The 27,846-nt window shown below is 43.7% G+C and overlaps 2 protein-coding genes across 3 annotated transcripts; both read left to right on the plus strand.

Annotated features, from left to right (window-relative positions):
* Positions 1 to 1,208: 1,208 nt before the first annotated feature.
* On the plus strand, positions 1,209 to 13,838 carry LOC310794065 (bifunctional apoptosis regulator-like). 2 transcript variants are annotated; one of them, XM_083655942.1, is made up of 9 exons: positions 1,209 to 1,344; positions 2,025 to 2,333; positions 3,163 to 3,261; positions 4,197 to 4,290; positions 8,649 to 8,821; positions 9,062 to 9,206; positions 10,199 to 10,381; positions 11,223 to 11,419; positions 11,899 to 13,838. In XM_083655942.1, the coding sequence occupies exons 2-9, from the start codon at positions 2,032 to 2,034 to the stop codon at positions 12,089 to 12,091; spliced, it is 1,386 nt and encodes a 461-aa protein (XP_083512068.1). In that variant the 5' UTR covers positions 1,209 to 1,344; positions 2,025 to 2,031; the 3' UTR covers positions 12,092 to 13,838. The 2 variants fall into 2 exon arrangements, with proteins under 2 accessions (XP_083512068.1, XP_083512069.1); XM_083655943.1 differs by having other exon boundaries at positions 1,215 to 1,354.
* A 1,004-nt stretch (positions 13,839 to 14,842) lies between these two features.
* Positions 14,843 to 27,126, plus strand: txndc11 (thioredoxin domain containing 11). Its single transcript, XM_083655927.1, has 13 exons — positions 14,843 to 15,125; positions 16,429 to 16,525; positions 16,757 to 16,876; positions 17,514 to 17,611; positions 18,637 to 18,766; positions 20,674 to 20,767; positions 21,474 to 21,586; positions 23,050 to 23,253; positions 23,804 to 24,527; positions 25,177 to 25,340; positions 25,456 to 25,568; positions 25,745 to 25,825; positions 25,994 to 27,126. The coding sequence occupies exons 1-13, from the start codon at positions 15,001 to 15,003 to the stop codon at positions 26,520 to 26,522; spliced, it is 2,592 nt and encodes an 863-aa protein (XP_083512053.1). The 5' UTR covers positions 14,843 to 15,000; the 3' UTR covers positions 26,523 to 27,126.
* Positions 27,127 to 27,846: the final 720 nt, after the last annotated feature.

Genomic DNA, 27,846 nt, shown 5'->3' on the forward strand with positions numbered 1-27,846 from the left:
GAGTACACTGGTGATTCCTCAAGTCAAGTCAAGTCAAGTTTATTTGTATAGCACATTTCATACACAGAGGCAATTCAAAGTGCTTCACATAAAATGGTTGACAGGAAAATAAAAGAAAAGAAGAGAATAAAATGGACATTTTAAAGCATCACAACAAAACTTAAAAAAAGAGTATAAAAAGTGCATTAAGCAACAGGCGCAGCAGTTGCAGAAAGAGCTAAAAAAAACTCATTGGGTTTGCATAGCTGTCAGCAGTTAAAAGCGACGGTAAACATAAAAGTCTTTAGTCTATTTTTAAAAGTAGGCTAAGTAAGGTTAATTGGGGGCAGATCTGAGGTCTTCAGGCAATTTGTTCCAGCTAGCAGAAGCATAGTGGGTAAATGCAGCCTTCCCATGATTTGATTTGATCCTAGGGACAGTTAATAAGCTGGACCCTGTTGACCTAAGAGTTCTAGACGGTTCGTGGGAGCAATTCAGCTATGTATTTTGGGCCTAGGCCATTAAGTGATTTATAGACTAATAACAGTATTATAAAATCTATTCTATGACACACTGGCAACCAGTGTAAGGACTTAAGAACTGGAGTGATATGATCAGCTTTCTTAGTCTTCGTTAGAAGACATTCAACACTTCCATCAGAGAGATGAACATGAACTAGTAGAACTAAAATAACCATGACAACTTTAGATTACAGTTTGTATAGATGTATAATGAAAGGAACAGAAGGGAGGAAATTATCACAACACGAAGTCAGATTGAATTACAGGACTAAATTGATCTGTATATAACGGTGGAAATGAACAGTGATACGTGTAGGAAGTGTGGAGTTAAAGAACACTTTGAACATATTTTATTGCATTGTATGATGATGAAAGAGAAATGATGGGGTAAAGTCCAAGAGGCAGGAAGAGAGGGAGTGGGCTCTGATGGGGATACTAGGTCGGAAAGAAGGGTAGGAATCACCAGGAAGGCACTGTTTACTTTATTAAGGGACACAAGGTTGGTGGAAATATGGTCAAATATTACAGTCTATGGGTAAAATGTAAAATTACATTATGTTACACACTCTTGTACAGTAGGTGGCGGTGTGCACCTAAAAGTTGTTTGTGATCCGCCATTAAATCGACAGAAGAAGAAGACAGACGACGTCGTGTGTGTGTGTGCGTGCGTGCGTGCGTACGTACGTGTGTGTGTGTGTGTGTGTGTGTGTGGGGCTTGTCCAAAGCGGAGCTATGTCGTCGGGCAGATTGTTTTTCCGCAAACAGAGGGTAACTTAACGATAAGCAGACGTAGTTCGCCAGTGATGTGATCTTCCATCTCATCTTCACAAAAGCCGTTCCTGAGGTAAGATAAGGTGGGAAAGGAAAGTGTTGGTTTATAGCTAGCTGTTAGGCGAATGACGTTGCCCAACAGTGTTGACGTTAGCTACTAATGTAGCGAGGCTAACGAACCTTCCTTAATCGTTAGCGAGCATATCCAGCTTCAAGCTAAAGAGGGTACATTTTGGCATCTAACTAGGCTACGATGTTATTGACAACAATTCTTACTTCTTAAGACCTGTAAACGTTAAATGTTGCTGTTGCACGAAACTCAGGTCGCGTTAGCTAGAGTTGCTAATGTCGACTAACGTTATCTAGCCAGGACTAGCTAGGACAGCCATGCAGATAGATGTGGCACCTGCTAAACGAACAATTTATTGCCGACAGATCGTCATTGCTTTTCTTTGTGCTCACAATGCTCATTTATCGTGTTTTATTGACCCGTCTGTCTCATCCTATCACTGATATACAAACCCTTTAGACCAAATATGAGAGAGTAAATAATCAAAAAATATGTCATCTATTCACCACCCTTAAAACTTTCAGTTAACGTTACTTTCTGCTGTTCAGTGCCGTTTAACAATAAAACCAAGTTCACTATTAAACAAATCCACATGTGCAGTTTGTCTATAAGGAGCTTTTAGAGCCTGTGATGGTCACTTTCTGTTTCTTCTTTGTGACCTTGTTTATTATCTTATCTTTCAGACTTGAAATGCTACACCGGCATCTACAGGTGGTGGAGAGTGATTCATTGGGTGGTGGTCTTGGAGTGCTGATGGATGACCCTCTTTGCTCATCTGAGTCCCCCCTGTTCCCTGACAGCAGCAGCATCTCGGAACACGAGTTTGCGTGTCACTGTTGCTACGACATCCTGCTCAACCCCACCACTTTAAACTGCGGCCATAACTTCTGCCGCCATTGTCTGGCTCTGTGGTGGGAGTCTTCGCACAAGAATGAGTGCCCTGAGTGCCGGGAGAAGTGGGAGGGTTTCCCTAAAGTCAATATAATGCTGAGGTATGCCGTATCAGGGATTCCCAACCTTTTTTTGCCAGTATTGCTGACAGTTGACAATAATTGCTGTGGACCGGGGGGGGGGGGGGGGGGGGTGTTAAGGATAGGATTTAATGGATATTAAACTTATATTAAACACATAGCGCATAGTTCTTCCTGCATATGCATATGGATATCAAATACACAGGGTGTAATCTGCTCGCATGGACATGTGAAACCTTTGCAACTCACCAATTATGTATGTGGTTGCCCTGGGTTGGGGGTTGTCTGCCTTGGTTATCTGTGAGATGTTATCTTTCTTCAAATCCATAGATATCAGTGTGGATGGGCACAAGATAGAAATGTGTTTGCAACACTTTATGATTTCACTGTAGCCTATGTTAGTCGTCTTTTTTTTTACTACGCAAACCTGACGTGCAAACCGATCCAGCGTGGGATCTTTTTAATGCGTGTGCGGGGGAAAAAGCACAATGTTTTATGATCCTCTCCTTTTTCATGTGGTCCTAATCGTCTTCTGTCATAGGGTGACATATTTCTATGAAAACTGTATGTTGATTTTTTTGTCCAGTAAAAATCTTACTTGGAAGAGTGTTTTTCTCACCTACCCTAACAAACAAGGAGGTAAACGCTCCCAGAATTCGATTCAGGTTGACAGACGAGCAGAAATTCAACACAAGCCAGGTTTAGCCAGGTTCAGTTTGAGCACTTACGTCTCTCATTGTGGTACTGTCTACACCAAGATCTCAAAACATCCCTTTATTTCTCTTCCATTTATTTTTTTTAAACACTCTTTCATCTACAAATTCCATGTATTTATCTCTCTTGTTCCTAGAGATGCAGCAGACAAGCTGTTCAGTGATGTAGTGCAACGGAGGAGAGCAGAGATCCAGGCTAACCCCAAAATCTCCCGTAGCCTGCTGGCATTCCAGAGGTAGAGTATATGATACGGATTGTTCTGCTCTCTGCTAGGTATATTGAAATGCAAGAGCTTTGAAAGAGGGTGTAACTTAAATAGAATAGAGAGCTGCAGGGATGACGTATTTTTGTAGGCAGAATGCGGAAGTCCCGAACTTCCTGGTTCTTCACTGTTTCTGTCTATGGGATTTTTGCCGCGATGCTTCAAATACGGTCTCTGGGCAACGCAAGATTAATCAAACGCGAACCAGAGTTCCGTTGGATAATCTTCACACATGAGGACCACTTTCATGAGTTTTGTAGCGTAAATGCGAGCCCTAGAAGTAAAATGCTTGAGCTAAGCTAATCCAGAACTACACACTGTCGCATAGGCTTCCACGTCACGTCAGCACTCAACCTGGACTGTTGTTGATGTGTGCACTGATTACCCCGGGATGAACGGGCTGAACCAGGTGAGGGAAAGAGAATGTCCTTGTTCGTCCTTTGAGTGGTGACGTTATTGACGTATATATCCCCATCGACTCAAAAGTGTAGTCTCATTTAGCCGTTTGCTAGCTAGCCGTCCTTTTAATGGCACGTAAAAGCTTCAAAACTCGTAAAAGTGGTCCTCGTGTGTGAAGATGATTTTACTAAACACTGGTTCGCGTTTGATTAAGCCAGCGTTGCTCAGAGAGATTATTAGAAGCATCGCGCCAAAAACCCATTCAAAACTCCCATAGGCGAAAACTGTGAAGAACCAGGGCTGTTAGCATCGATTATTTCCAGACTCGTTACTGCGGCTCTCTATAGATGGTGATTTTATCTGATTAGTAGAACTCATCAGTCATTTGTGATATGTATTATGTGCAGATGTCTTATCTATGTTTTCCCACTGTATGCTGAAGAAAAGTGTTGGGCTTAGATAATGATATACTACAATGATAATATAATATAGTATCTATACATTTTTAGGTATGGGGACACCGTAGGTAGATCCAGGACCAACCAGCACAAAGGAGCAGGCTTCTTCTTCTCTGGAGTCCTCACTGCACTCACATGTGTGGCTGTAAGTATACATTGGCAGTCAAACATATTCACCATTTGACTTTTGGCAAGTTATCTTGTGCAGCAAATCCTGATCATAGTGCACAATGAATGCACAATCCAGTTTGACCCTCATTATCAAACTGGTACATTCTTCTTCTGCAATTGGTGCACCCCTAATCAATGCATGCTAGTCTTTAATACATAATGTCCCACTAAAGACCATTTTTGTAGTTCCAGTGCCCAATCCTTCACACTAATACTTTCAACTCTTGGGTTTGTAACAACATTAGTCTGTAACATTTGAGGGTGCTGCAACAGTGGGTGAAGAGATCAGTTCTACATGATGTCATGTCAACTGTTGATTTTGTCCATGTGGCAGTCAGGAGCAACGTCTCTGTGTGCCTTGTGGCGTGGCAGTGAAATGTGTGTGCTACTGTTTGCAATGAGCATGTAAATAGATGACAGAATTTTGTCTCAGTCTCTCATGGCTTGACACTTATCCTGAATTTGTATTTCATCTCAACGGGCTTTTAGAAAGAGCAGGTACCAATTGATTGCTGCGTGCACAAATAGAAGCACCACTATTCTATATGATATTTAATGCTGTGCTGCTGCCTGTCTTTTTTTACACAGTTTAGGGATGGGCATTATTAGTAAAAAAAAAAAAAAAAAAAAAGTCATGTCATTAAAGGATAATTCTAGGTATTTTGGGGCTTGGCCTAGTTTTAGCCATCATGCCGATCAATTCTGCTCAAAATTTCCTTGATTACTTCAATGAAGATTTATGTAGCTTTCAGTTTACATGGAGCACTGTTCTCTCTCTCTCTCCCCCTTAAAATTGCCTTGCCACGGCACCCCAGAAAAGTTGAAAATAAGATAACAATAAAAAGACCGAAGGCATCCATCAGTACCATGCTATACAATGTATCAGCACTCAGCCTAGCCTCCAAAGAAATGTCAATGTTCACACTACAGGTGTCAGGCCAGCCTGTAACGTTTTTTTCCCTTCAGTTTTTCAGTTTTGTATTAATACATAAAGACAATCTGAGACATAAAAAACACCAAAAAAACACAGTCATGGAAATTAAACTACAATAATAGCAACAACAACAACAAAAAGAGGGGGCTGCCAGACATGTATATGCTGATTAGGTTTGCAGTATCTTTCAAAAGGTTACATTCTCAGGTAATAGAGGTCAAAGAGAATACCCGCACACCAGATGTAACAGGGCTAAAAAAGCCACAGAGGAGGTCCAGAGGCTGAGATCAAGCAAAAAAGACTTACTTTATTTTACATAGTGCAGGACAAAACAGTGCAACAAAAGAAAAAGTGGATTAAAAGGCAGCAAACGTTTCAATCGAGGACTATCATCAGTGCTACTAACATACAGGTCTGACAGCATACAGGTCTGACAAGGACAGGTTCAATAGACAGGCAGGTACATCATGTTGCTCAGGTGCCATCAATCAGCTGATTGCATGTGGGCCAGACAAAGTCAGGTCAGTCAATTAGCTGAAAATAAGGTTCTTCACCAAAAACAATAGATAATGGCTGTAAATCACAAGAATGTTCCACAAATATGCAAAGGTTGCCACAATACACTCATCAATGGGGAAAAACAAAGGGAGGCAGAGTCATGGAAGGAGCCATGGAGGACATAGGGACACGCTGGTACATGTAGACACTGTCCAGAGGCCTAGAGGAAACGGGCTAGAGACAAAGTTTCATTCAGCCCTAGAGGTTGTTCAGTTTTGAGTTTAAAAATCAATTTGCTCTCACATTGGAGAAGTTTTGTTTCTAGATCTGTGTGTCTACGACTGGGGTCGACCTTATCAATGCCACAGAATCTCAGAGCAGTGGCTGGATGTTTAGCTTCCAGGAAGTGTCGAGCTACAGGGGACTTGAGATCACCTCTGCGGATGGAGCTTCTGTGTTCATCGATTCTGGTTCTGAGCTGTGGATTTGTTTTCCCCACATACTGAAGTCCACAAGGGCAAATAAGTAGATAAATAACATTAACAGAATGGCAAGAAATACATTTGTGGATCTTGAATTCTTTCTTAGTTACATGGCTGACAAAAGAGTTGGCCTTCCTGTGGTTTTGACAGGAAGTGCAGTGAAGGCAAGGAAAGAAGCCAATAGGGCCGTCAATCTAGCCTGGGTAAACCCATCCCCCACGTGACCTGCTCTCAGACCTGCTCTCGGTCACTAGGGTCTGGAGATCGAGCCATTCAGTGACTAGTGACTGGGAACTGAGAGAGCAGGTCACGTGGGGGCTGGGTTTACCTAGGCTACCGTCAATCCTCCTACTTTGTCCAGCATGAAAAGTGTCCGCATGTACCAGCAGGTCACGAACGTTGTGGGCTCTGGAATGCACAGACCTGGAATGCACAGACCTGTATGTTGTCAGACCTGTATGTTAGTAGCATTGATGATAGTCCTCGACTGAAACGTTTGCTGCCTTGTCCTGCACTATGTAAAATAAAGTAAGTCTTTTTTGCTTGATCTCAGCCTCTGGACCTCCTCTGTGGCTTTTTTAGCCCTGTTACATCTGGTGTGCGGGTATTCTCTTTGACCTCTATTGTTAGTACTTCTGTACCGACGCACCCAGCCGAACTTTTTTAGATGCCTTTTGTCGGCGCAGTCTCACAGCTTTTTTCCCTACTTGTACATTCTCAGGTATCCACAGTACAGGTAGGATGGCTACATGAGTTGTGTCATTACAGAATTATTATTATCTTTGAGATAATCAACAAATGGACCCCATATTTTCAAGAATTTGCTTGGCACTTGGATTTGTGATAACGTATTCTCTCCATCTGTATGATTATGATCATTTCGTTACGCCATGTCTGAAAACATGGGGGTGCAGGCGACTTCCAGTTTGTCAAAATATTTTTTTTTGGCAGCTACCATACCCCGCATCAGTGTTCTTCTACTGAGTAAGTTAAAACAGATTCTGAAAAGCCAAAAAGCACTAGCTCTCGGTCAGGTTGAACGTCCTTTTCGTAGACCCCGGAAAACCACTGAAATATTGTCATACCAGAACTTATTTAAATGCGTTTCTTGCTGAGAAAATACTTATCTTAGTCTTCCCAGAGATAAGCATGAATAACTTTCTGGATGTTCCCTGATGTATCAATAAATGTTCCTCATGTGTCTATCATTGTGACATGCTCGAATAAGAACTCCAGTTTGTTCTATTGTTTTCATTTTATGACAGACAAATGTTATCTGACCTTGCACGTCCGCAATGTTGAAACCACTTTCTTTCCCACAGACAGAATGAGAGTGAATAAATTAATTCAAATAAATATGTTTTACTGGCATAAATTATTAATGATTCCTACCACACAGATCGCTGCATAAGGGGAAGCCCTTATACACTAAACGTTCAACATTTGAATAGACGCTTAATCAAAACACAATGTTTATTACAGATTTATGACTACAAAAACTTGACACAGTGCTTAATAGCGGCATCTCAACTTAATCTTCAGGTTCCCAGCTTTTCAGATGATGTGTACCACTTCTATGTGGCATATACTGTTGACCTGCTACTGTATATCACCCTAAACATACCCTATCCACCCTACAAAAGATACACACACACACACACACACACACACACACACACACACACACACACAAATGTTCCTGTGAGAGTGGAGTGGAAGAGGTTATACAAAATGCTTGGGTTTTCCAAGCAAGTATTGATATGTCATTTTTTACGATTAAATCAGCAAATTGCTGTATATATTTCTGCCTCCCCTTAAAATCTCCATGCCACCCCATGAATATTTATCTAGATCCGCCCCTGCTAACGGGGCAACGGAAATGCATTCCAAGATGGCGCCGTACTATGGCGACACGCTAAGAGCTGCTCTCGTCTTAACTACTTGAACTTGAAATCTCAAGCGGCCAAACTCAAAAATCATGCCGTTTCAACACAACATTGTAATTATGCAATTTTATATATCATTACACCCATGGCAATCATGGACCCACTTAACTGGTGGCTTGATGGCTGACTGGAAGCTGATCACATACTTAGTTTGCCACTGTGAGTAAGTGTTGGAAGGTCGGCACTGGTCCTGTGACAAATTCTAACCACAATGCAAGCCTCTGAACCCTGTTCATCTCCTAATCTTGAAGATCAGCAGCAGTTGTCATGTAGCCTAATGCATGTAATCCCTGGTGTTCACCTGACTCCGCCAGATGAGGGCGCTATTGTTTTCACAACAAGACACGCGTGTTCTGAACTTGTTGTTGAAAAAAGGTTATCCTGGTGTGATCGGTTGACAAGTCATATCAAGTGCGAAGTGAAACCGGTGGCTCATGATACCTTTGTCGTCCATGTGTGTGTGTGTTGCCAGGTGATGCTGCTGGTGTATCACTGGAGCGGGGGTGAGGCGGAGCAGCATGACCTGCTGATCAGTAAGCCCGTGTCTCGCTGGACGCCGGAGGACGTTGTGTCCTGGCTGGAAAACTTGGGGCCCTGGGCCCAGCTCTACAGGGAATCCTTCCAGCAGGAGAATGTGAATGGACGGTAAGGGTCGACTGAATGCAAATACATTTTTCTTCTTGTGCTTTTGAAATGCAGGTGCATTCCCATGCATCCTTCCTTCACACCATACATAGTGGAAACTGAACCGAGGCATATTTAGCAAACATAGTTTTACGTATCTTCCGGTTTAACTTTTTAGAGCGACGCACAAGTTTAAATTTCAGGTCATGCCATGGTTGCATAATGCTCATGCCATATGCTGTTTTGGGTTGATCTCCTTAGGTTACTATTGATGCTGGGTGATGAAGAGTTGTCCGGGCCTCCCTACAACATGGAAAATCAGGCTCACCGGCGGGCTGTTCTGGCTGAGCTAGACAGAGTTAAAGCCTTGGGAGTCAAACCACCCCAGACCCTCTGGGAATACAAGGTAAACAATAGTCGAATTGCTCTGCCCCAATACTGCTATCATACCATGTAGATCCGATTGATCTTTAGCCTTTTTTTTTGTACAGAATTTTAAAATTGTTTTGCAAAAAGGTATCAAAAATCTGTATAATTCACCCTCGCACCTCTGACTCAATGAGTAGAAATTATGATGATAATATCCAGGAAGTTGTATGATGATATGATCAAATGTTACACTTTACATCATCTGACAGTGAGTGATGGTAAAATAATTGATCATGGGTAAACAACAATAATGAGTTATGTTTCATAACAAGACCAGAGTACTATCACAAAAAAAAAAAAAATTCTGCTCTCCCCAAAATTGCAATAAACCTTTATGGCATATTATTACAATACAGCAATACTGGTGTTGACAGTAATAGAAGATGCCAAAATCATTCAAAACAAGCATTTTGCTTTTAGGAGCATTGTGCCAGCGTGCAGCGCTGTTCCAAAACACGACAACGTGTGTCGTTGCCTGGGAAACGCACATCCCATAATACAACTGTTCGCATCGCATCCCATAATAGTATGATGGTACTTGGGATGCCATTGCGAACATAGATGCGAACAGGTTAGATGCAAGTTTAACATCGCCAGCAAGGGCCCCCCACCATTTCGGTTGAGGTACGTTTCGAAATCCCTCCAGTTTTCTACGGGAAACACTGAACACTATCAAAGAGACCTTGCTGTGCTATTTCATGTGCTGTACCTCTGAGCACATTTTGACTAGACTACCTGGCTTCACTTCCAGTTGGGTGCTTTAGTATGGGCTAAAGTCATTCCAGTGTGCCTTGCAATAGCATGCAGTAAGATGCTGCATGTTCGTGTTATACAACAGTTCCTTCATTTGAGAAAAGATTCCATAATTAAGAAATGATGGACCGCTTTTCCAACCAAAATGTTTTGTCATATTTTCAACGTGCACAAATGTTTGTCTTCTAACATTGTGTTTCTCTCCTTTCCTGCCAGGCGGTTAATGCAGGGAAGGCTCTGTTCTTGCTGTATGCACTGAAGAGCTCCCCTCGTCTCACACTCTTCTACCTGTACCTGTTTGACTATTCGGACACCTTCCTGCCCTTCCTGCACACCTGCTGTCCCGCCCTCACACATACCGACCAATCACTAGAGAGCAGCTTCCTCCGTCACACACAGGTGCTATTTTCCACAACCAAACAAACTGAAACATGTTGAAGTTTCAAAATTGCTCCCGATGGTCCTTTCTCTGTGTGTGTGTGTGTGTGTGTGTGTGTGTGTGTGTGTGTGTGTGTGTGTGTGTGTGTGTGTGTGTGTGTGTGTGTGTGTGTGTGTGTGTGGGTGTGGGTGTGGGTCGGTACACTAGAAAAGCGCCATATAAATGCAGTCCGTTTTCAATTTAATATCTATTCTTTTTTTGTTCAAAGTTTTTTTATTCGTTTTCTGTATATCATACAAAATACAGATTTAAATACACTTGACACTTTTAAACAAAAACCCATCCCACGAGAACCCCTAGCCTATTACACCACATACATCATGTCATACATCGCAGTATATCAGTACACAAAGACACACAAAAGAAAAAGAAAAGAATGAAAAAAAACACACACAACAACAAAACAGATTAATGAAAATAAATATGAGAGGGGGGGGGGTAAATCTATACATTTGAAATGCTTGAAGCGTCCATTTTCTCTACCTGGTCCAGGACTGGCTGCCAGATGGTATAAAAGTCGAGAGCACAACCCCTTGTAGCGTATCGGATTTTTTCTAGGGTTAGATGATACATAAGATCTCTGACCCAGTGATTGAAAGTTGGAGGAAACTTGTCTATCCATTTAAGGAGTACAAGTCTTCTAGCCAGAAGTGTACCAACCCCTATCATCTTTTTACTGCATTGGTTGAGGGAGAGATCATGCGGGAAATATCTATTCTAATGGTTGAAAGTGTCACATTCCTTGGTTTGATTCATTTCACAGTTATTCTCTCTTCTTTTTCCACGCTCTTTTTTTGCCAGATGGAACCTAGCTGGCGGCAGTGGGCGGAGTTTCTGGTGAAGTACCTTCTGCTTCCGTACCAGCTGATTGCAGAATTTGCTTGGGATTGGCTAGCGGTCCACTACTGGACATCTCGCTTCATCATTGTTAATGCTATGCTGCTGTCCGTGCTGGAAGCCTGCACTCTGTGGAGGCTCTGGTCAAGGGCCAGGATCAGGTACCGGTACACACACACACACACACACTGGGGGTGCTTTCTACATTGTGACTAGGGATGCACCGATATGAAAATTCTGGCCGATGCCGATAACCGATATTAACATTGCTGTTATGGCCGATAACCGATATTTACCGATGTCGATATGATCTGTATAAAAACACATTTCTATAATAATAAAATTTTGTACATACTGAAAAACACATGTAAACACTGAATTTGAAAAAGTAATGCATTTCTTTATGTCAAAAACATTTGTAAAAGCCCATAAATCATAGATTTACTCCATTATTTCATCTCAATGTGAAGATACCGATAACCGATATTATCATTGCAACATCGGACCGATACCGATATGTTAAAAAATGACTAACATCGGCCGATACCGATACGATTGCCGATATATCGTGCATCCCTAATTGTGACACAAACATAATCCGACACACTGACACTAACCTATCGCTCCCACTCTCCCCTAGGACGCTGCCAAGCAGGATGTGGAGTCACACCTGGAAGATATTGTCTCAGGGTTTTGCCTTTGCCCTCCTGTGGCCTTTAGTCCCTCAGTTTGTGTGCAACTGCCTGTTCTACTGGGCTCTCTACTTCAACCCCATCATCAATATAGACTTGGTGGTGCAGCAGCTGATGCACCCAGAAACACAGGCGCTTTAAGGAAATGCAAACGGTCTGTGCAGGCCCAGTTGATGCCAGGCGGTTGGCACAGATTAAAATACAACGGTCAGAGATACAGTTGCTGAAGAGGACAAGTATTTACTTTCAGCGGTATCCCAACATGGCGTATCCTCATAAACGAGACTGGCTTACGTACCGCTGGAAAGGGAGTTCTTCTCCTCACGTCTTGCGTTCTTATCTTCTCTACTGGATGGCTGCAATGTGGACAAAGAGCTGCACGGCGCGATAGCGGAAGAAGTGAAACCAAACAAAAGATTAGAAACGGTAGACGGTTTTCTCTGTGCATAATGCATTCAACAAGCCACATAGCCAAATGTTCTTATGCAAAAGATAATTAATGTTGCAGCTCTGCACTTGAAGTAGTGAAGACTGGCTAAAAAAGGGGAGTGTCCTGAAAGCTGATGTAGCATTGAGGTAATGGTTTTATAGCCTGGTTAAAACCATCGGGATCCGTGAATTCACATTGTTTCATTTGGTGGATCTGTCTGGACTCTGCAGTGTGCACGGTCATTTCAGTGGGTGGAAGAAGCCAGTCCTTCAGCCAATCGGCGCCGGATCCAGTCAAATCCAAATCCAGTCGGAAGAACGGCCAAGTAACGCGTACTCCGCTTTTGCATACTGCTGTTCGTGTTTAATCATTATGGAGTCTATTTCTGCAATACCTGCACGTATGGCTGTTTAAACTCCACGAACATTGACGTTACTGCTCGAGCCGGAGAGCCATGTAGGCAGCCATTACTGGTTTTTTTCAGCGGCGTTCCTGATCGGCCGGTGACAATGACAACTATGAAGCAGGTCCCTGATTGGCTAGTGAACTCTGTCATTTCTGAAAGGGCCCAGCCAGAGCTGGTGGCCAGAGGAAACGCAGAACTAAACAATGTTAGTTCACATAACCGGATGGTTTACCAGGCTAACTGTTTTACTCCAGTGAAAGTTCAACTTTTTTTTAATAAATCTCCAGACTTCTCACTTGGGGTACATTGCTATGTGTAACAAAAGAATTGTACATACATTCCTTTTCCATTCATTTCTTTATCAACCATCTTATGGCACTGCTGTACAAGCAACATTTTCAGTAACAGGATAGTTCTGAAAGCAGTATCATTACATGTGTATATAAATCTGTGTTCTCTATGAATGCATATGCAATTATATTTTAGGTCTTCACTTCAATGTGGCTCTGGGCTCTGACTTTAGTGGAATGCGATCTTGGTGCTACTCTGCTTTCAGAAAACTCACTACCGGGTTTGGTAACATGATTGTGAAACGTCAGATGGCGTGTTGAGGTTCCTAGTTTGTTCTGCATCCTGTTGTGATCCTAGGGCTTTATTATATAACAATGCAGTCTTGGAGACCAACTTAGCATATTGAAGTGTGTTGCAGGAATTGCATTGTTTCCTTACACAAGAGGTTGGATTTGAAATTAAACTTGTTCTTAAATCAAAAAATAATTTAGATGATATTTTCTCATCTTTATGATTTTAAGGAGAGCCAATTTGAAGCAAAGTTAATTTGCTGCTTATACTGCTCTTGACTATTGCGTTGCACATTTTTTTTATTGTTCAAAAGGATTTTGTTTGCAATGTCTTTCCATTTGATGCGTAATTGAGCTGATTAGACTTTTATTTTTGCATTATTTCTTTGCACTTATAGTACTACACTGTGATACTGTTCTGCAGATGGGATCTTTGATGTTGGGTTAATGGCAAAGAAAAAAATAAAGATTTTTAAATTAATTATTTATTGTACATTTGTTTATTTGGGCTGTCAATTGCCACATTTCAAATGTAATGAAGATGTACATACTTTTTTTTAAATAGAACAGAATCGAAGAATGGAATATGTAGTGATCAGAAATTATGAAGATTGTAGAATTTCACCTGTTGAACAAATGTCTAATACTGTAGGCCCATGTAGATGTCTGCTATACAGTAATACTGTAATAATACTGGGATATACTATATCCGAAAAAATTCTCACTTCTCTGCCCTAGTGGAGGACATGCTGAGAGGTTAACACTTTTTGTCAAATCTACACCCTTGGTGTCTGTAGAAATCTGGTTTTGGATGTTCGAGGAAAAGGAGGTGTTGGTGAGATGTCATGTAATTGAAGTATACATCACATCGCTTATATTTTGACATTTTGAGAGAGCAGAATTAGCTCAAGAGTTTGATGTAGCCTAAGCCTATGTCGTGTTAAAGTTGTGTGAACTGTCGCAGTTTTTAAATTGTAAACACGGTCAGCCGGCTAGAGTCAAACACTCAAACTGGCTCCATAGGTTCCATTGCCGTTGCCCACCCATGACAGCGGTTTACCAAAATGCTGCTCGGCTGATTTCGTAGTTGGGGTCGTTTGATGTGCTCCTGCTCCCCACTTTGAGCTGTTGGGGAGTCAGAGGAGAACGATCGCCACCTAGCGTCCAAAAACCTGCATGGCAACCACTTTTTAGTCGTTACAAGCAGTTAGGGACCGTGTCAAAAGAGTCGTCTCTACACGCATAACTGCACAAAGACATTGATCAAAGAGTAACGCTAAACATAATTTCGTGATTATTTGGATGGCTGCCATTCATATTTAGCCTAGGCCCTAGTTAACGCCTCACTTTGATTACTGTAACACGGCTAATATCACTGCGCTTTTTAGACCAGCACAGCAGCACTTCCAGACTCTCCCTGCCTCCCTGGCTGACGTCATTATTGCGGAAGTGGAAAGTCTACGTGGGGAAGAAAGGTTGGTCTGACCGTGTTTGAAAGCCTTGCTCACAAACAGGACTGATGTCCAATCCCGGATAATTGTCCCCGTCTTCCTCCCCACCCCGCTAGGCAAATGGTCGTGTTTAGCACCACCCCGGGCCATAGGATGATGGTACGGAGAGCCGACAGCCTGTGATGCTGCGCCGGGTGCGGCAGTCTCTCCGGCAGGTGCTGTTTCTGATGGCCCGGAGACCAGACCTTCTCTGCGGGGCTATCGTGCTCAGTGTCCTCCTCATACTGGCCGTCAAGTTCACATGCAGGTAACGTAAACATCGAAAGACTAGCCTGTCCGTGTTATAGATAGGCGGATAGGCGTCCACAACACTCACTGTGATCACTTTGCTGAGAGATAAACATTTTTGTGACTAGATAGATACTACTACTAGTAGTAGTGGTAGTAGTAATACTACAATAGTAGTAGTACGCCACTGATTAGCGTTACCTCTAATAATATGCCATGTGTAGTCCCAGACCTAGCGGTGTCAGGGTGGTTGTTAAATTCATAATGTTGTTGTGCAGCAGCAGCAGCAGCAGCTGATTCTAGAGAAACTGACGTGTACTTCAGCAGGAAAAGGATGATTGCTTTAAACCGTTTAAAGGCTATAAGACAGTGCCATTATACACACATACATTATTGCGCCTTCAATTTAGAGCTCTTTTTGAACAAGTCTTTTATTTTATTTATAAAGGATGATGCAAATAATAGGAATACATGATGGCGCTCATCTTCCTTCTCACCCAACCGTCCCTGTTTAGGCAGGATGATTCAGATGTCAATGATCTCAGGCATGTCATCCCTAGCCCCATGTGTTCCCTCGTCCATCGCCTCTGGCTCTGGGACTCGGCCACACAAAGTGTTGCTCTCCGCGATGTGAGGTACCATGGGGAGAAAATGGTTTCTGATGTTGTATCACAGATTTGAAGATATTATATTCCTCTTACTTACTTACTCTTCTTGTCAGTAGTTTGTCCGGGGGTGTTAAAATGATATTTCACTGTGAAACAACCGTTTTAATTCCAGTCTCTCAACAGCCTGCGCTGAGTTTAGGAGAGGAGAGGCGGCCGAGTGCCGTCAGGAACCATGGGAGAGTTTGAGTATTTCACGACATGTTTTGCTTCCCTGGTGTGCTGGAATTGTTCACTGCACCGCCGTATCTGTGTGACTGCAACTTGTTTGCTCACCGCATGATATCAAACGCACTCTGCTGTACCTGGCTGTCGAAATACTGCATCCGATTCTAAACGGTTGTTTCACAGCGGAATATCCTTTTAACACCCCCCCGGAGAAACTGCTGACATCCGTAAGAGGAAATACGACGTCGGAAACGGTTTTCTCTCCATGGTACCCCACATCACGGAGAGCAACGCTGTCTGTGTGACCGAGTCCCAGAGCCAGAGGCAATGTACGAGGGCACAAACGGGCCTAACTTATCCCAATCCTCTTCAGCAACAATTACACCAGTTTGGGCCCAAAGGTTTTCTCCTTAGTTCCTATTAGAAACCCCAAATGTGTGTGTAATTATTAACCCTGACTCACTCGCACTGAAATCCCCTCTTATCTAGCCGTGCTAAGAATGTGGTGGCAGCAGCGCGGCCTCCCGTCCGGTTCTTCTCTGTCGAGGCTCCAGTGGTGGATCTCTACCTGGGCCAACTGGACCAGGTGAGTGAGACCCAAACACACAGACACGTGATGCAGACATTTTGTCATGAGTCAGGGATTATTCTAAGTCTCCACCGGCGTAACGGAAACAAAGCTCGATCCATGGCGGTAATGTTTAAAGATTGTGCTTTTCATCGTATGAACACAAACGGATCTATTGTATCTAGGACAGAATGATAGCTTATATTGTACAAATTATATATTTTCACTCTACACTCTTGGGAGTTACAGGTGGAGCGTCTGAGGGGTGTGGCAGAAGTGTCTTTCATCTTCTTCTATGCACCCTGGTGTGCTCACTCCATGGCTGCCCGACAGGAGGTGCAGCAGGTGGCCAAGAAGCTAGCCAAGCAGGTATGGGACGCCTGAGAACCCCTCTGCAGAAGCATTTTTAAATAGCAACCATACCACACACCCTTTTGGAAGATCCCTGATAAGCTAGACCTGCATGTTATAGAGGGCAGCCAGCTGAACCTGCAAGGACACACGAAAAACTTTAAAATGACAACATGTTATCCAATAAGGGTATAAGAAAAAAGATATCAGTTGTAGCCTAAGTTCAGCGAAGGGACCTTGGAATTAGGTACTGACAGTCAGTAGCAGAGATTTGCTCCATTTACAAATATTGGACAGGATTATGAAATCAAACAACTTCTTTCATCCACAATGAAAATGCTATGACTTTAATGTTGAATGCCTGCGCTTGATGACGTCAGAAGATGGCAACTCTGTTGGGATGTAATGAGTCGGGTAGAAACGTTTTTGCTTCGATTTGTTGCGTAAATGCCACTAGCAGCCAGCTGGTCCTGGGCCTGTGTGTTCACGACTCCAATGTCAACTGTTCCAGACACGAGTCAAAATGATAGCAACACACCCTGTTGAAACCGGTCTCTGTGGTTTAAAATGAGTTTGTTTTTTTACTCTTACACACACACACACACACACACACACACACACACACACACACACACACACACACACACACACACAGGTGCAGTTTGTGGCTGTGAACTGCTGGTGGAGTCAGGGAAAATGCCGGAAACAGAATCGTTTCTATCAGTACCCAGTCATCCATCTGTTCTACAGAAGGTAAGACAGAGAGCCCCTCCTCCTTTTATAGTGGATAGTGCAACTCGTCCTGAAGTGATTTGTATTTAAATGGAATAGTAACGACGGCCTTGCGTGGCCTTAGATTTTAGATGTTTCTCAGGAGTTCGCTGGCTGTTGCCTTGAGTGATACCGCTGATGATGTGATCATTTATGTCATAAGACTGTACAATGTCTATGACATCATCAGTGGGACAAAGGCTGAAACAGACAGTTTGCTGACTAATCATTGATTATGCATCACTGATGACATCATCACTGATGACAGCGTCACTGATGACATCACATCGAAGATCCGGCTACAGCATCACTGATGTCACTATGACATCACCGATCAGTCTTGTCACAATGCCTCCTTGTGTGTGTGACATCACTGACCGGTCTTGTCACAATGCCTCCTTGTGTGTGTGTGTGTGTGTGTGTGTACGCGCCCTTATGACATCAATTTTGACATTATCACTGATGACATCACATCATTAGCTAATTAGCTTAATTAAAAAATCCGGCTCCGTCAGGTCACCCCCACTGGTGCCCTTTACACCCCCTGAAAGTTTCAGCCCGATCGCACTTGAACCGGCGTAGCTGTGGCCCGACACAGAATTGAAACATACAAACAAACATATCACCCACATCCTCAATTGTAGAAGATTGAGAATAAATCCTAAACTCAGATTGAGTAGGGGGGGAGTGAAATTTGGAATGTTTTTATGATCTTACATTGCTGCTTTGATGCCCCAATGCAAAGCTCTACTGTATATGCTTTAAAAAGTGGAACACATATATCAATATGCCAACTGTTGTCATTTGTAACATTTGAGTCGATGAGCATATCGTTGGAGTTTGATTGTATACAGTAGGGAATAGAGATGCCATGACGTTGCATGTCAAAAGAGAAGATGCCTCCAGTAAACGTATCACAGCAGGTACTAAGGCACTTGTGAGTAAAGGATCGTCAAACTGAACTCAAGTTTCATCATGTATTTTGTACCTGTTCTTCTGTGTTCTAGATTCGGGCCTATAGAGTACAAGGGTCCCTTCGTGGCTCCGTATGTGGAAAGTTTTGTCCGCAGAGTCATCACACCACTCACTTACCTGCCATCGAGAGCAACACTAAGAGATTTTCTCTCCTACCATGAGGTTGGTTTTGGTTCTCAGGGCCATCTGACAGAGGGCTAGCTCCAAAAGATGGGCATTACAGTGATTGCTCACCCTGTATTAGTCCAGGCGCTTGGGGACATTTTCACGCAAAATCTTGCAAAAGCACCAAATTTGGCTCAGATGTAGCCCAGGGTATGCTCATTTGATTTAGCCAGAGCGCCCGAGCCTGTGACCCTCGGGATCGCCATGGCACCAAATCTAATATGGCCGCTGCACAAAAATGGTTTGTGTCAATTACTATTCAACATAAAAAGGTGGTTTTGGTGTCTACCTCTATAAGGCTCAAGGAATACAACTGAATCGGTGAAATTACAATCAGTTAATTATTTATTGACAAATCAATGATGGCGTCCCAAGAGGCGGCCCCAAATTCCAGTGAATAGGGTACAATTTTTAACTCATAGATCTCATCCTGAAACTTCCCAAGTTGGTTACTTACGTTAAGACAATCTTTTTTTCTATTACAAGTTTTCTGAAATGTTATGTTTAAATATGCAACTTTACAGAAAACTATCCCATTAGGCCAGTTAATATACGAGGGATCAGCCGAGCAGCATTTTGGTAAACAAACCGCGTCACTGGGTGGCAACGGCAATGGAACCCTATGGAGCCTGAGTTTGAGCGTCTGACTCTAGCCGGCTGAGCGTGTTTACAATTTTAAAACTGCAACAGTTCACACAACTTTAACACGACATGCATATTATTATACATCAAACCCTTGAGCTAATTCTGCTAGTTAACTGCCGCGGGGTTACACATTTTTGGGTGGCAGTGACGTCACGCTGCTATATGAAAAAAAGAGCGCCTAACCCTCAACAAATTGATACAAAAGCTTTTTCAATGGATTCTGGTACTATTGACCCTGAGGCTACGTTCACACAGACACAGGGAACCTACGCCTTGCCTTGCCTCAACCCACGCCTACGCCTGCGGACCTTGAGCTGGGCGTGAACCGATCACACCGCACGCCTTTGCACGCTGAACCTGGAGCCGAGTCAGAAGCGCCTCTCCTCTCTCCCGGCTGTATTTTTTCACGCGTGGTCCCGAATTATCATAGGTAAAATAAATCTGATATATTTAATGTTCTATTGATGCTGGATATGTATAACCAGGTCTGACTATAGTCGGACATTTTAGAGAGGTAATCTTGGAAGAATATGTGCTGGCACAACAACATTGTCCATCTTGCTTCTTCGGTCGCTATTCTCTCTCATGAAGATTTGTTTGCAGACAGGGAGAAAGCCCCACGTGATAGCCACCCGTCAATCTCTCTCTCTCTCTCTCTCTCTCTGCTCAACACTGTTGTAGTAACTCCATTTTATTTTGAAATTCAATTGACTTTGCCATTTCCCGCGGATATTGTCGCATTTTTCTTTCATGGCTTGACAGAAGAAGCCTGCCTGCACGCGCCTAGTCGGCTTGAAAATAGAACTCGCGCCTAAACGATAAAATCGGCAAGGCACAGGCAAGGCGTGGGTACACGCAGGGTTCACGCTCAGGCGCCCGGTGTACACAGCCTCGTTGACTAAAACGGATGCCTATTTAAAAGCGTGGGTAAAGGCAAGGCGTAGGCAAGGCTTGGGTCCCCGGTGTGAACCCTATCTCCCTAAGGGCCTGGACTATGCTGGTTTATGACAACTCTGTGAATCTCTCTCCTCTCTCTCTCTTCCTCTTCTTTCTCTCTCACGAGTTACAGTTACACAATTTGCTATTATTAGCCATTCATTAAGGCACCAGAACTGACCTGACAGTTTGAAAGTCTTTGTTGAAATGAAAATGTGGTGCCTGTATCTTTACCGAAGTACCTTCTTTGTATCACTGAAAGTGTTTCTTCTTCTCCGTATGATACTGTACATTGGGATTCTCTGTCTCTTCTGTTGTCCTAGCCAGGAGTGGTGGGTTTCTTTCAGTTTAACTCGTCTCCTCAGCCACCGGGGTACATCACATACCTGTCCTCTGCCCTGCAGGCCCTCAAGAGGGGTAAGCTTACATCACATACCTGTCCTCTGCCCTGCAGGCCCTCAAGAGGGGTAAGCTGAACTGATAGTAGTAGTAGTAGTAGTAGTAGTAGTAGTAGTAGTAGTAGTAGTAGCTCTGATTATGCAGCAGTGAGGCCGTTTCTTTCCAAATCGATAAAAGTCTCTGGTCATGCTGATGCTTTAGATCAGATTGGAATGAATGATCCTGGTGGGGAAATTTGGCCATTGCAGCAGCAAAGACAGCAGTGGGTAGGATATAAATATACAGTACATATAATATGCATAGGATAACTCTATAAGAATATATTAATACTATTGAACTAATTAGTATAGTAAATATAGGGTATAAAAGAAAGCATGATTGATACTAGCAACCAAAAGAGCATATTGAGAAAAATGATAATCTATGAAATTAAAGTAGATTTGCTCTCTGTTTTATTCGATTTGGTGAGATGGAAAATGTGCATCATTAACCTTTCACATTTCAGGTATACTGAAGGCTGGACTTATTTACATACACATTACATGTGTCTGTCCAGCCATGCAGATGTGCATTGTCTAAAACTATTGAGATGATCAGATATATCACATTTACAGATGTACGTAACAGAATGTGCAGAAGTGCAGCTGTGTTTTGTTTGCGGTCATCAAACGTAAGTGAAAGATGCAAACAAGGTTTCAGTCTCTTCTGTTCTTTTCCGGTGCAGATTTCCGAGGAGTTATTCGTTTTGGGGTGGTGACCAATAAGCAGGTGGCAGAGGCCATCTCTGTAAACCAAGATGAAACCGTTTACCTCCACAGAAGATTTAACTCTTCTCTGGTAAGTGATGTCGTCCGGCCATGATGGCCAGCATGTAGAACACTGATTAGAAAAAATACAATCGAATACTAAATACATTTCACTACAATGAATTATATACATTACTAGAACATGATAATAAGTTTAATCTACAGTTTAAAGGATTAGTTCACCCAAAAAATGGAATTTATGTCATGATCCACTCACTCTCATGCCAAAAGAAACGCAGGTCAAATTTGTTAGGTCATATAACACAGAGGGGCCCAAATCCTTTCCTATGATGGGCTGAAAATGAATCTGGATGGAAGGCCGTGGGCCAAAAATAAATGTTGATGTTATGTGTATTTACATTACATTAAAATGTATTATATTTTATAGACAATTTACATCATCTAAATCTAAAATACATTTTCAAAATAATAAAAACACTACTCTGCTAAACTGTAGTTTTATTAATTTGCATAGTTGATTGTCAACAAACAAACAAACAAACAAACAAACATCCATTATGCTTCTTTTTGGGAGCATAAACAAGACATCTTTCTGACAGAAAATGCATGTGACTCAAGGTGCATAGCTCTAACCCTACCCATAAAACCCATTCTTATTCACAGCTTGAGGTGAGAGGTCAAGGGGCCCTTTGAAAATGGCCATGCCACCCCCCCCCCCCCCCCCCCCCCCCAAATCCATGGTGTGCCTAAACAAAGGGAGTGCGGCCCAAACGTGGCCAGTGGCTCCCGAAGACTGAAGTCAATAAGGGACCTTAGACTTCTAAAACAAAAACAGCCAAACAATCACACTGTGAATAGAAAGAGCCATTGTTGTTGCAAATTATTCAACTGTAAAGATTTAGACTAAATGGCGGTATAAATATCGTTTTTTTCTTTGGAGCTCTGAAGAACTGGCAACCTTCCTGTGTGTTATATGGACAAACTTCACCTGAGGGTGAGTAGATGATGACAGACCTTTCATTTTTGGCTGAACTATTCATTGAAACATTAGACAAATGTCAAATGGTACCAGCTTAGTCTGACAACAATGAGAGGCAACGGCAATAGCAGAGGTTTTCAAAGTGGGAGGCGGGTCTCCAAAATGGAACTGAAAATATATGATATTAGTTATCAAAAGGAAAACCTAGCCTATAATGTGTGTGATTTGGTTAATGAGATCAGAGATTCAAAAAAATTGGGGGAATTTCACTGAATTTGTCACTTTCCCAGAGTCAGAAACAAAGAAATGCCTTCAAGTTCAGACAGACCTTTTGATGTATTTGCTGTAGTCTGAAGTATGTCATATAGCAATGTCAGGCTATCTTGGCTCAATTATTGAGTGTCTATGGGATCAAATAACATAATCACCATCCCCATAGGCATCCAGGAATTGAGCGAAACTAAGCAAGTAAACTAAGCTTTGTCGAGCTTGGTCTGGTCTTTGGCTTGAAAAGCCCTGGTCTATAGTACGTGTTGTATATTCCCTTCTTCCAGATTTTCCCTCGCAGCGAACGCAACTTCACCTCAGCGGGCATCTGCAGCTGGGTGTTTGAGCACCGCGAGACCGTCCTCCAGTGGCTGCAACCACCAGGAACCAAGTCCCGCCTCCTGCAACATGAACTCACCAAAGGCCCTGCGCTCCTGCTCTTCCTGCCGCACAACCCACTGGGCTCTAAGCCCAATCCCATCCTGCAGCAGGTGAGTGTGGATGAAAAAGTCACGGTGACTGCAAATGAACAGGACATTTCTTTTCTTTTTTTATGTTTTTTTCCCGATTTTTTTATCCCATTTTTATCCCCCTTAGTGCTAATTTTACTTTTATTTATCCTGGTTGCTACTCCATCCTCTGCCGATCTGGGGAGAGCCGAAACTGGCTCCATGCTTCCTCCGAGACATGGGCAGTTAGCCAGCCGCTTCTTTTCACCTGACAGGGGAAGCTTCACCGGTAGGACATAGCACGTGGGAGGTTCACGCTATTCCAACCGGTTCCCCTCCCTCCGAACAGGCGCCCTTAACGACCAGAGGAGGAACCACATTAGCAACCAGGATATTGCATGTTTTGGTCAAGGGGGTTCCTATATGAAGGAAACCCCCGGGAGGCACGGGGAGAACATGCAAACTCCACACAGAAAGGCCCTTTTGACGACCCCACCCGGGCGGTGGGCACTCGACATTTCTAAATGCCCTTTAAATATCTGCGATCCGCCTGTTGTGTTTAACGCTGTACTCTTATTTCCTTGTTTCTCAGATTGCAGACGTCATCGTGCGTTATCATTCCTGTGGCGCTAATTACCGCTCCAGCACCTCTCTGCCGTCCCACTCGGCGTGCTGCCACTCAGTGGTTCTTCCCGGGTCCAGTGCTGCAGCCCCCCCCAGTACCAGTGTGTGCGAGCTGTGCCTCTACTCGTCTCAATCCGACACGAGCGGCTCGTCTACACGCTGCGCTTTCCCCTCCGCAGGATCTGTGTTGGCGTCTCATCTCAGAGACTGCTGCCCGCACCGACCGCCTACCACCCCCGTGTCCGTAACAACGCCGGCAACCTCAGTGGCCTGCCGCAACTTCCTGAGTAGCTACAGCCCGTTTGGGCAATACAGTGCCTGCTGCAGAAAAGTAGAACCTCAACTCAATGAGTCTTCCTCACAAGCCAACGTGGGGCCGGACTCGAAGAGAGTTCCCCTCGCGCCTTCCTCCTCCTCTGTCCCGTACCAGGACGGAGGCGGCATCACCGGGCTCCGCTGTCGGACCAATAAAACTCTGCGGTTCTATGTGCTCGACGGGGGCCTGAACTGGCCATTGGCAGTGAGGCTCGGGGCACCGAGGAACACAAGCGCTTCCCATCAGCGGGAGGCCGGATCAGACACTGACGATCATGAGAGTGCCGATCGCTTGTTTGCAACCATTGTGAACCTTAAGGATGAGGCTCATTACGTTCTCCACCGCAGCCCAGCAACCACACTGGCAGAGTCTCTGGGTAAGACCAGGACAGGATTTTGTTTGATATCAGATGAATCGATTATAGTTGTAACTCTTTTATTACGGGTATTACCAGTATTGGTACGACTACATTGCAAACAAAACGTTACCACATCAAAATGGAATGAAAACAAAACTGCCCAAGTTATAAAAAGGAAGATCTGTGACAAGAGCAATGCTGTGTAGTGATCCAAGCAATTATGTGTTCCTAATTAATTTTGCAGAGATAAACACACCAGAGTTTTCCACTACATGCAACATCTCTTTTTTTGTAATATAGTTTGTGATGTTTTAGTATTTTTCTTTACTAGAAATATATATATTGTGGGAACTTTAGACAAAAACCTTTTTTAATTCAGCCATTTTTTTTTATTTTTTTTTACCTGCCTTTATTTGCACATGCAACGTTCCTCAGCTCCTGTTGGAGATCAGGCCATTATTTGAGACGGTCTTCACACCTGATTTTCAGTTTGAGACAATATATGTTGCTTGTCCAAACAGATCTCTTCTAATTGTACTCTATTATCAATGGAGAACATTGATGTATTGCAAATTGTGCTCGTATCTTGCCACGTTTTACCATGATCCTGGTGGTAACGTTCAATTCTAACTGCGTTTGTGTCTGTGTGTACGTGTTTCTTTGTTAGAGGTCTTCATCAGCAACTTCAGCGCTCCTTACAGCCCCCTGCAGAGACACCTGGTGGGAGAGGAGGACAGGCAGGGAGGTGAAGGGGAGCAGGCCGCTCCACGCCCCCTCATCACAGAGCTCACCACCTCCTCCTTCCTGCCCTCTGTCATGGACGTCCAGAAGGTGAAAGAACACTGCAGAGCACTGGGGGGCCTAGCCAAAATGCACTGTGTTTGGTCGGTTAAGACACATGTCCTGGAGAGAAAATCATTTTGTTTTTGCGTATCTTTCCCTCTAGGATGTGCTGCTGTTCTACTACACCCAGTGGTGTGGATTCTGCTCTGTGCTCAACCACATCATCATCCAGCTGGCCAGATTATTCCAGGGCAACAGCACCGTCACTGTCGCTAGGTACAGTATGTGTTTTGTCTTTGTGCGTGTCTGACTGTTGGTGCCTAATATCAATGTGAAAAGATGGGAGTATGAGAGTAGTGTGGTGTTCCAAGTTGAATCCTCGTATTAGATTTCTGCTCCTGCCTTTCTATAAAAACAATGAGTGTTATAACACCTTACCCTCCTCTGTGTAGGGTGAATGTTGCACGCAATGACCTCCCGTGGGAGTTTATGGTGGATCGTGTTCCCTCCATTCTCCTCTTTCCCAGATACAGGTGAGATAGACAGACTGACACACACACACACACACACACACACCATTACTATACTATTTCTTGCATACACATACTGAATACGTTTGTTGTAGTTTTGTTTTTTGTCTTGAGAATTTGAGCAAATTGTTTTCACTAATCATGTATTCCCGATTTCTCCCTCTCTTCAAGGAAACACCTTAGTGTGAAGTTCCCCGACGACACGCCCATCACACTACCCAACCTGTTGCGCTTCGTCCTGCGGCACTCTGGCCCCGCCCGGCACGGCGACAGGTCGACAAACGCCTCCAGGGAGCGCGAGGGGCCGGGGCCCGGCGCCCTCCTCCGCGCGGAGTTTCTGGCGCTCCAGGGCGAGGTGCACGCGCTGCATCGCGCCCGGGAGCGTCTCTCCCAGCAGCTGGCGCAGCTTTGGCGCGACAACCGGCGCCTGACCTTCGACAAGCTGACCTCGGAAGCCCAGAACGCCGAGCTGCAGCGGGAGAGGAAAAGCCTGGAGGAGCAGCACCGGGAGAAGAGCCGGCAGCTCGGCGAGGCGGTGAGACGACTGCAGGAGCTGGCGGACACTTCGGAAGGCCTCCTGAACGAGAACACGCTGCTCCGCGTTCTGCTGAGGGCACTGAGAGACAGGACGGACATGAGCGAGCAGGTGGAGGAGGAGGAGGAGGAGGAGGAGGTGGAGCAAAACCACATGGCCTCCTGACCGCCAGTCTGCAGGGAACCCCTGAGTGCAGTGCAGAGACCAGGGAGAGCCAGCCGGGGGAGCCAGGGGAGGAGTAGGATGGGGAGAAGCGACGCCTGAGAGTGTTCAGCAAAATGAAGTTGAAATGAGGAAGAGGTGTAAAACCAGAGGAACAACTTTGACCCGACAGCCCTCGTCAGTAACACTTTATTTGGATAGTTGAGTTTGCCTATAAAGACCAGCTTATTATTTGACATTCAACAATTCAACTGTTTAACGGATGTTCAACAGATTATCTATAGAGTACTGTATAATATGTGACATACCTACATACTGTATTACAGGTGTGTGGGACAGGATGCAAACAGAATCTGTTTGTTGAATCTCTAGCTGTTAAAACAACATCTACAGACAAAGCCAAACAGTTGACTTGTTGAATGTCAACTAATAGTTGTTGAAATGCTACAAATACTCTGTAGGCGGCACGTCCAAATACATTGCTACCCTCTTGTCATTAGGAAAGCGTAGATGTGGATGAATGTAAGACTACTACTCAAACAGGACAGAGAAGCCGTTACAGCGAGGAAACGTTTCACGACAAGGAAGGGGGAGGATGTGTCAGAAAGAGTGAGGGGACTGTTTGTCAGAGGGTCTTTGTACAAACGGAACCCGTTATGGTGCTGTGATGACGGTAATCTGAGTTTATGTTTCAGAAAAGTGTAAAATGGGAAGTCAGTGCCAAGTCTCCAATCAAAGAGCTTACTTCTGATTTGAAGCTCACAATTTTTTTTTTATCTGAACGCTGAAAGAAGTGACCTGAGTTGTCGTAGCTACTACAGAGACCCTGCATAGCTACTACAGAGACCCTGCATAGCTACTACAGAGACCCTGCGCCCCAAATTCTCCACCTTTCCTCAAGTGTGCACTTGTCCATCACCCTACAAGCTTAGGGTTGGAGCGTATGTGTATGAATCAATGCGAGTGATTTCGAATTTGGATGAAGGGAGAGAGGGCCGCTAATGAAGCAGAGATATATTTCATACTGAAGATGTGGCACCTGCTCACCTGTTTGTTGGTGGGCCTATATGAACACTTTAACTAATTAAGCAAGAATTGTCTTTTTTGAAGGGGATCGTCTTCCTTTGTTAAATTAATCTATTTTTACATGAATCCAAGAATCACTAAGACATCTTTTTCTATATAACTATTCAGGTATAAAGAACAAGATGCTGCAATTGTTTACATGTGAAATATTGCACCAGTTTTTACAAATTAAAAACCTTTCATCTTATTTTTCTCCTATGTTTTTTGGCGTTTCACAGCCAGATAGTATATTACTGCCCAC

Source organism: Poromitra crassiceps (assembly GCF_964638095.1).
Source record: "Poromitra crassiceps genome assembly, chromosome: 19".
Lineage (NCBI taxonomy): Eukaryota > Metazoa > Chordata > Actinopteri > Beryciformes > Melamphaidae > Poromitra > Poromitra crassiceps.

Bases quoted from the DNA above. Each gene is read 5' to 3' on its own strand.
- LOC310794065 (XM_083655942.1), top strand. From the start codon at position 2,032: ATGCTACACCGGCATCTACAGGTGGTGGAGAGTGATTCATTGGGTGGT. The intron at 4,291-8,648 runs GTAAGTATACAT...GTGTGTTGCCAG, and splicing joins CTGCACTCACATGTGTGGCT to GTGATGCTGCTGGTGTATCA. The intron at 10,382-11,222 runs GTGCTATTTTCC...TTTTTTTGCCAG, and splicing joins GCTTCCTCCGTCACACACAG to ATGGAACCTAGCTGGCGGCA.
- txndc11 (XM_083655927.1), top strand. From the start codon at position 15,001: ATGCTGCGCCGGGTGCGGCAGTCTCTCCGGCAGGTGCTGTTTCTGATG. The intron at 15,126-16,428 runs GTAACGTAAACA...CCTCTTATCTAG, and splicing joins GCCGTCAAGTTCACATGCAG to CCGTGCTAAGAATGTGGTGG. The intron at 20,768-21,473 runs GTAAGCTTACAT...TTTCCGGTGCAG, and splicing joins CCTGCAGGCCCTCAAGAGGG to ATTTCCGAGGAGTTATTCGT.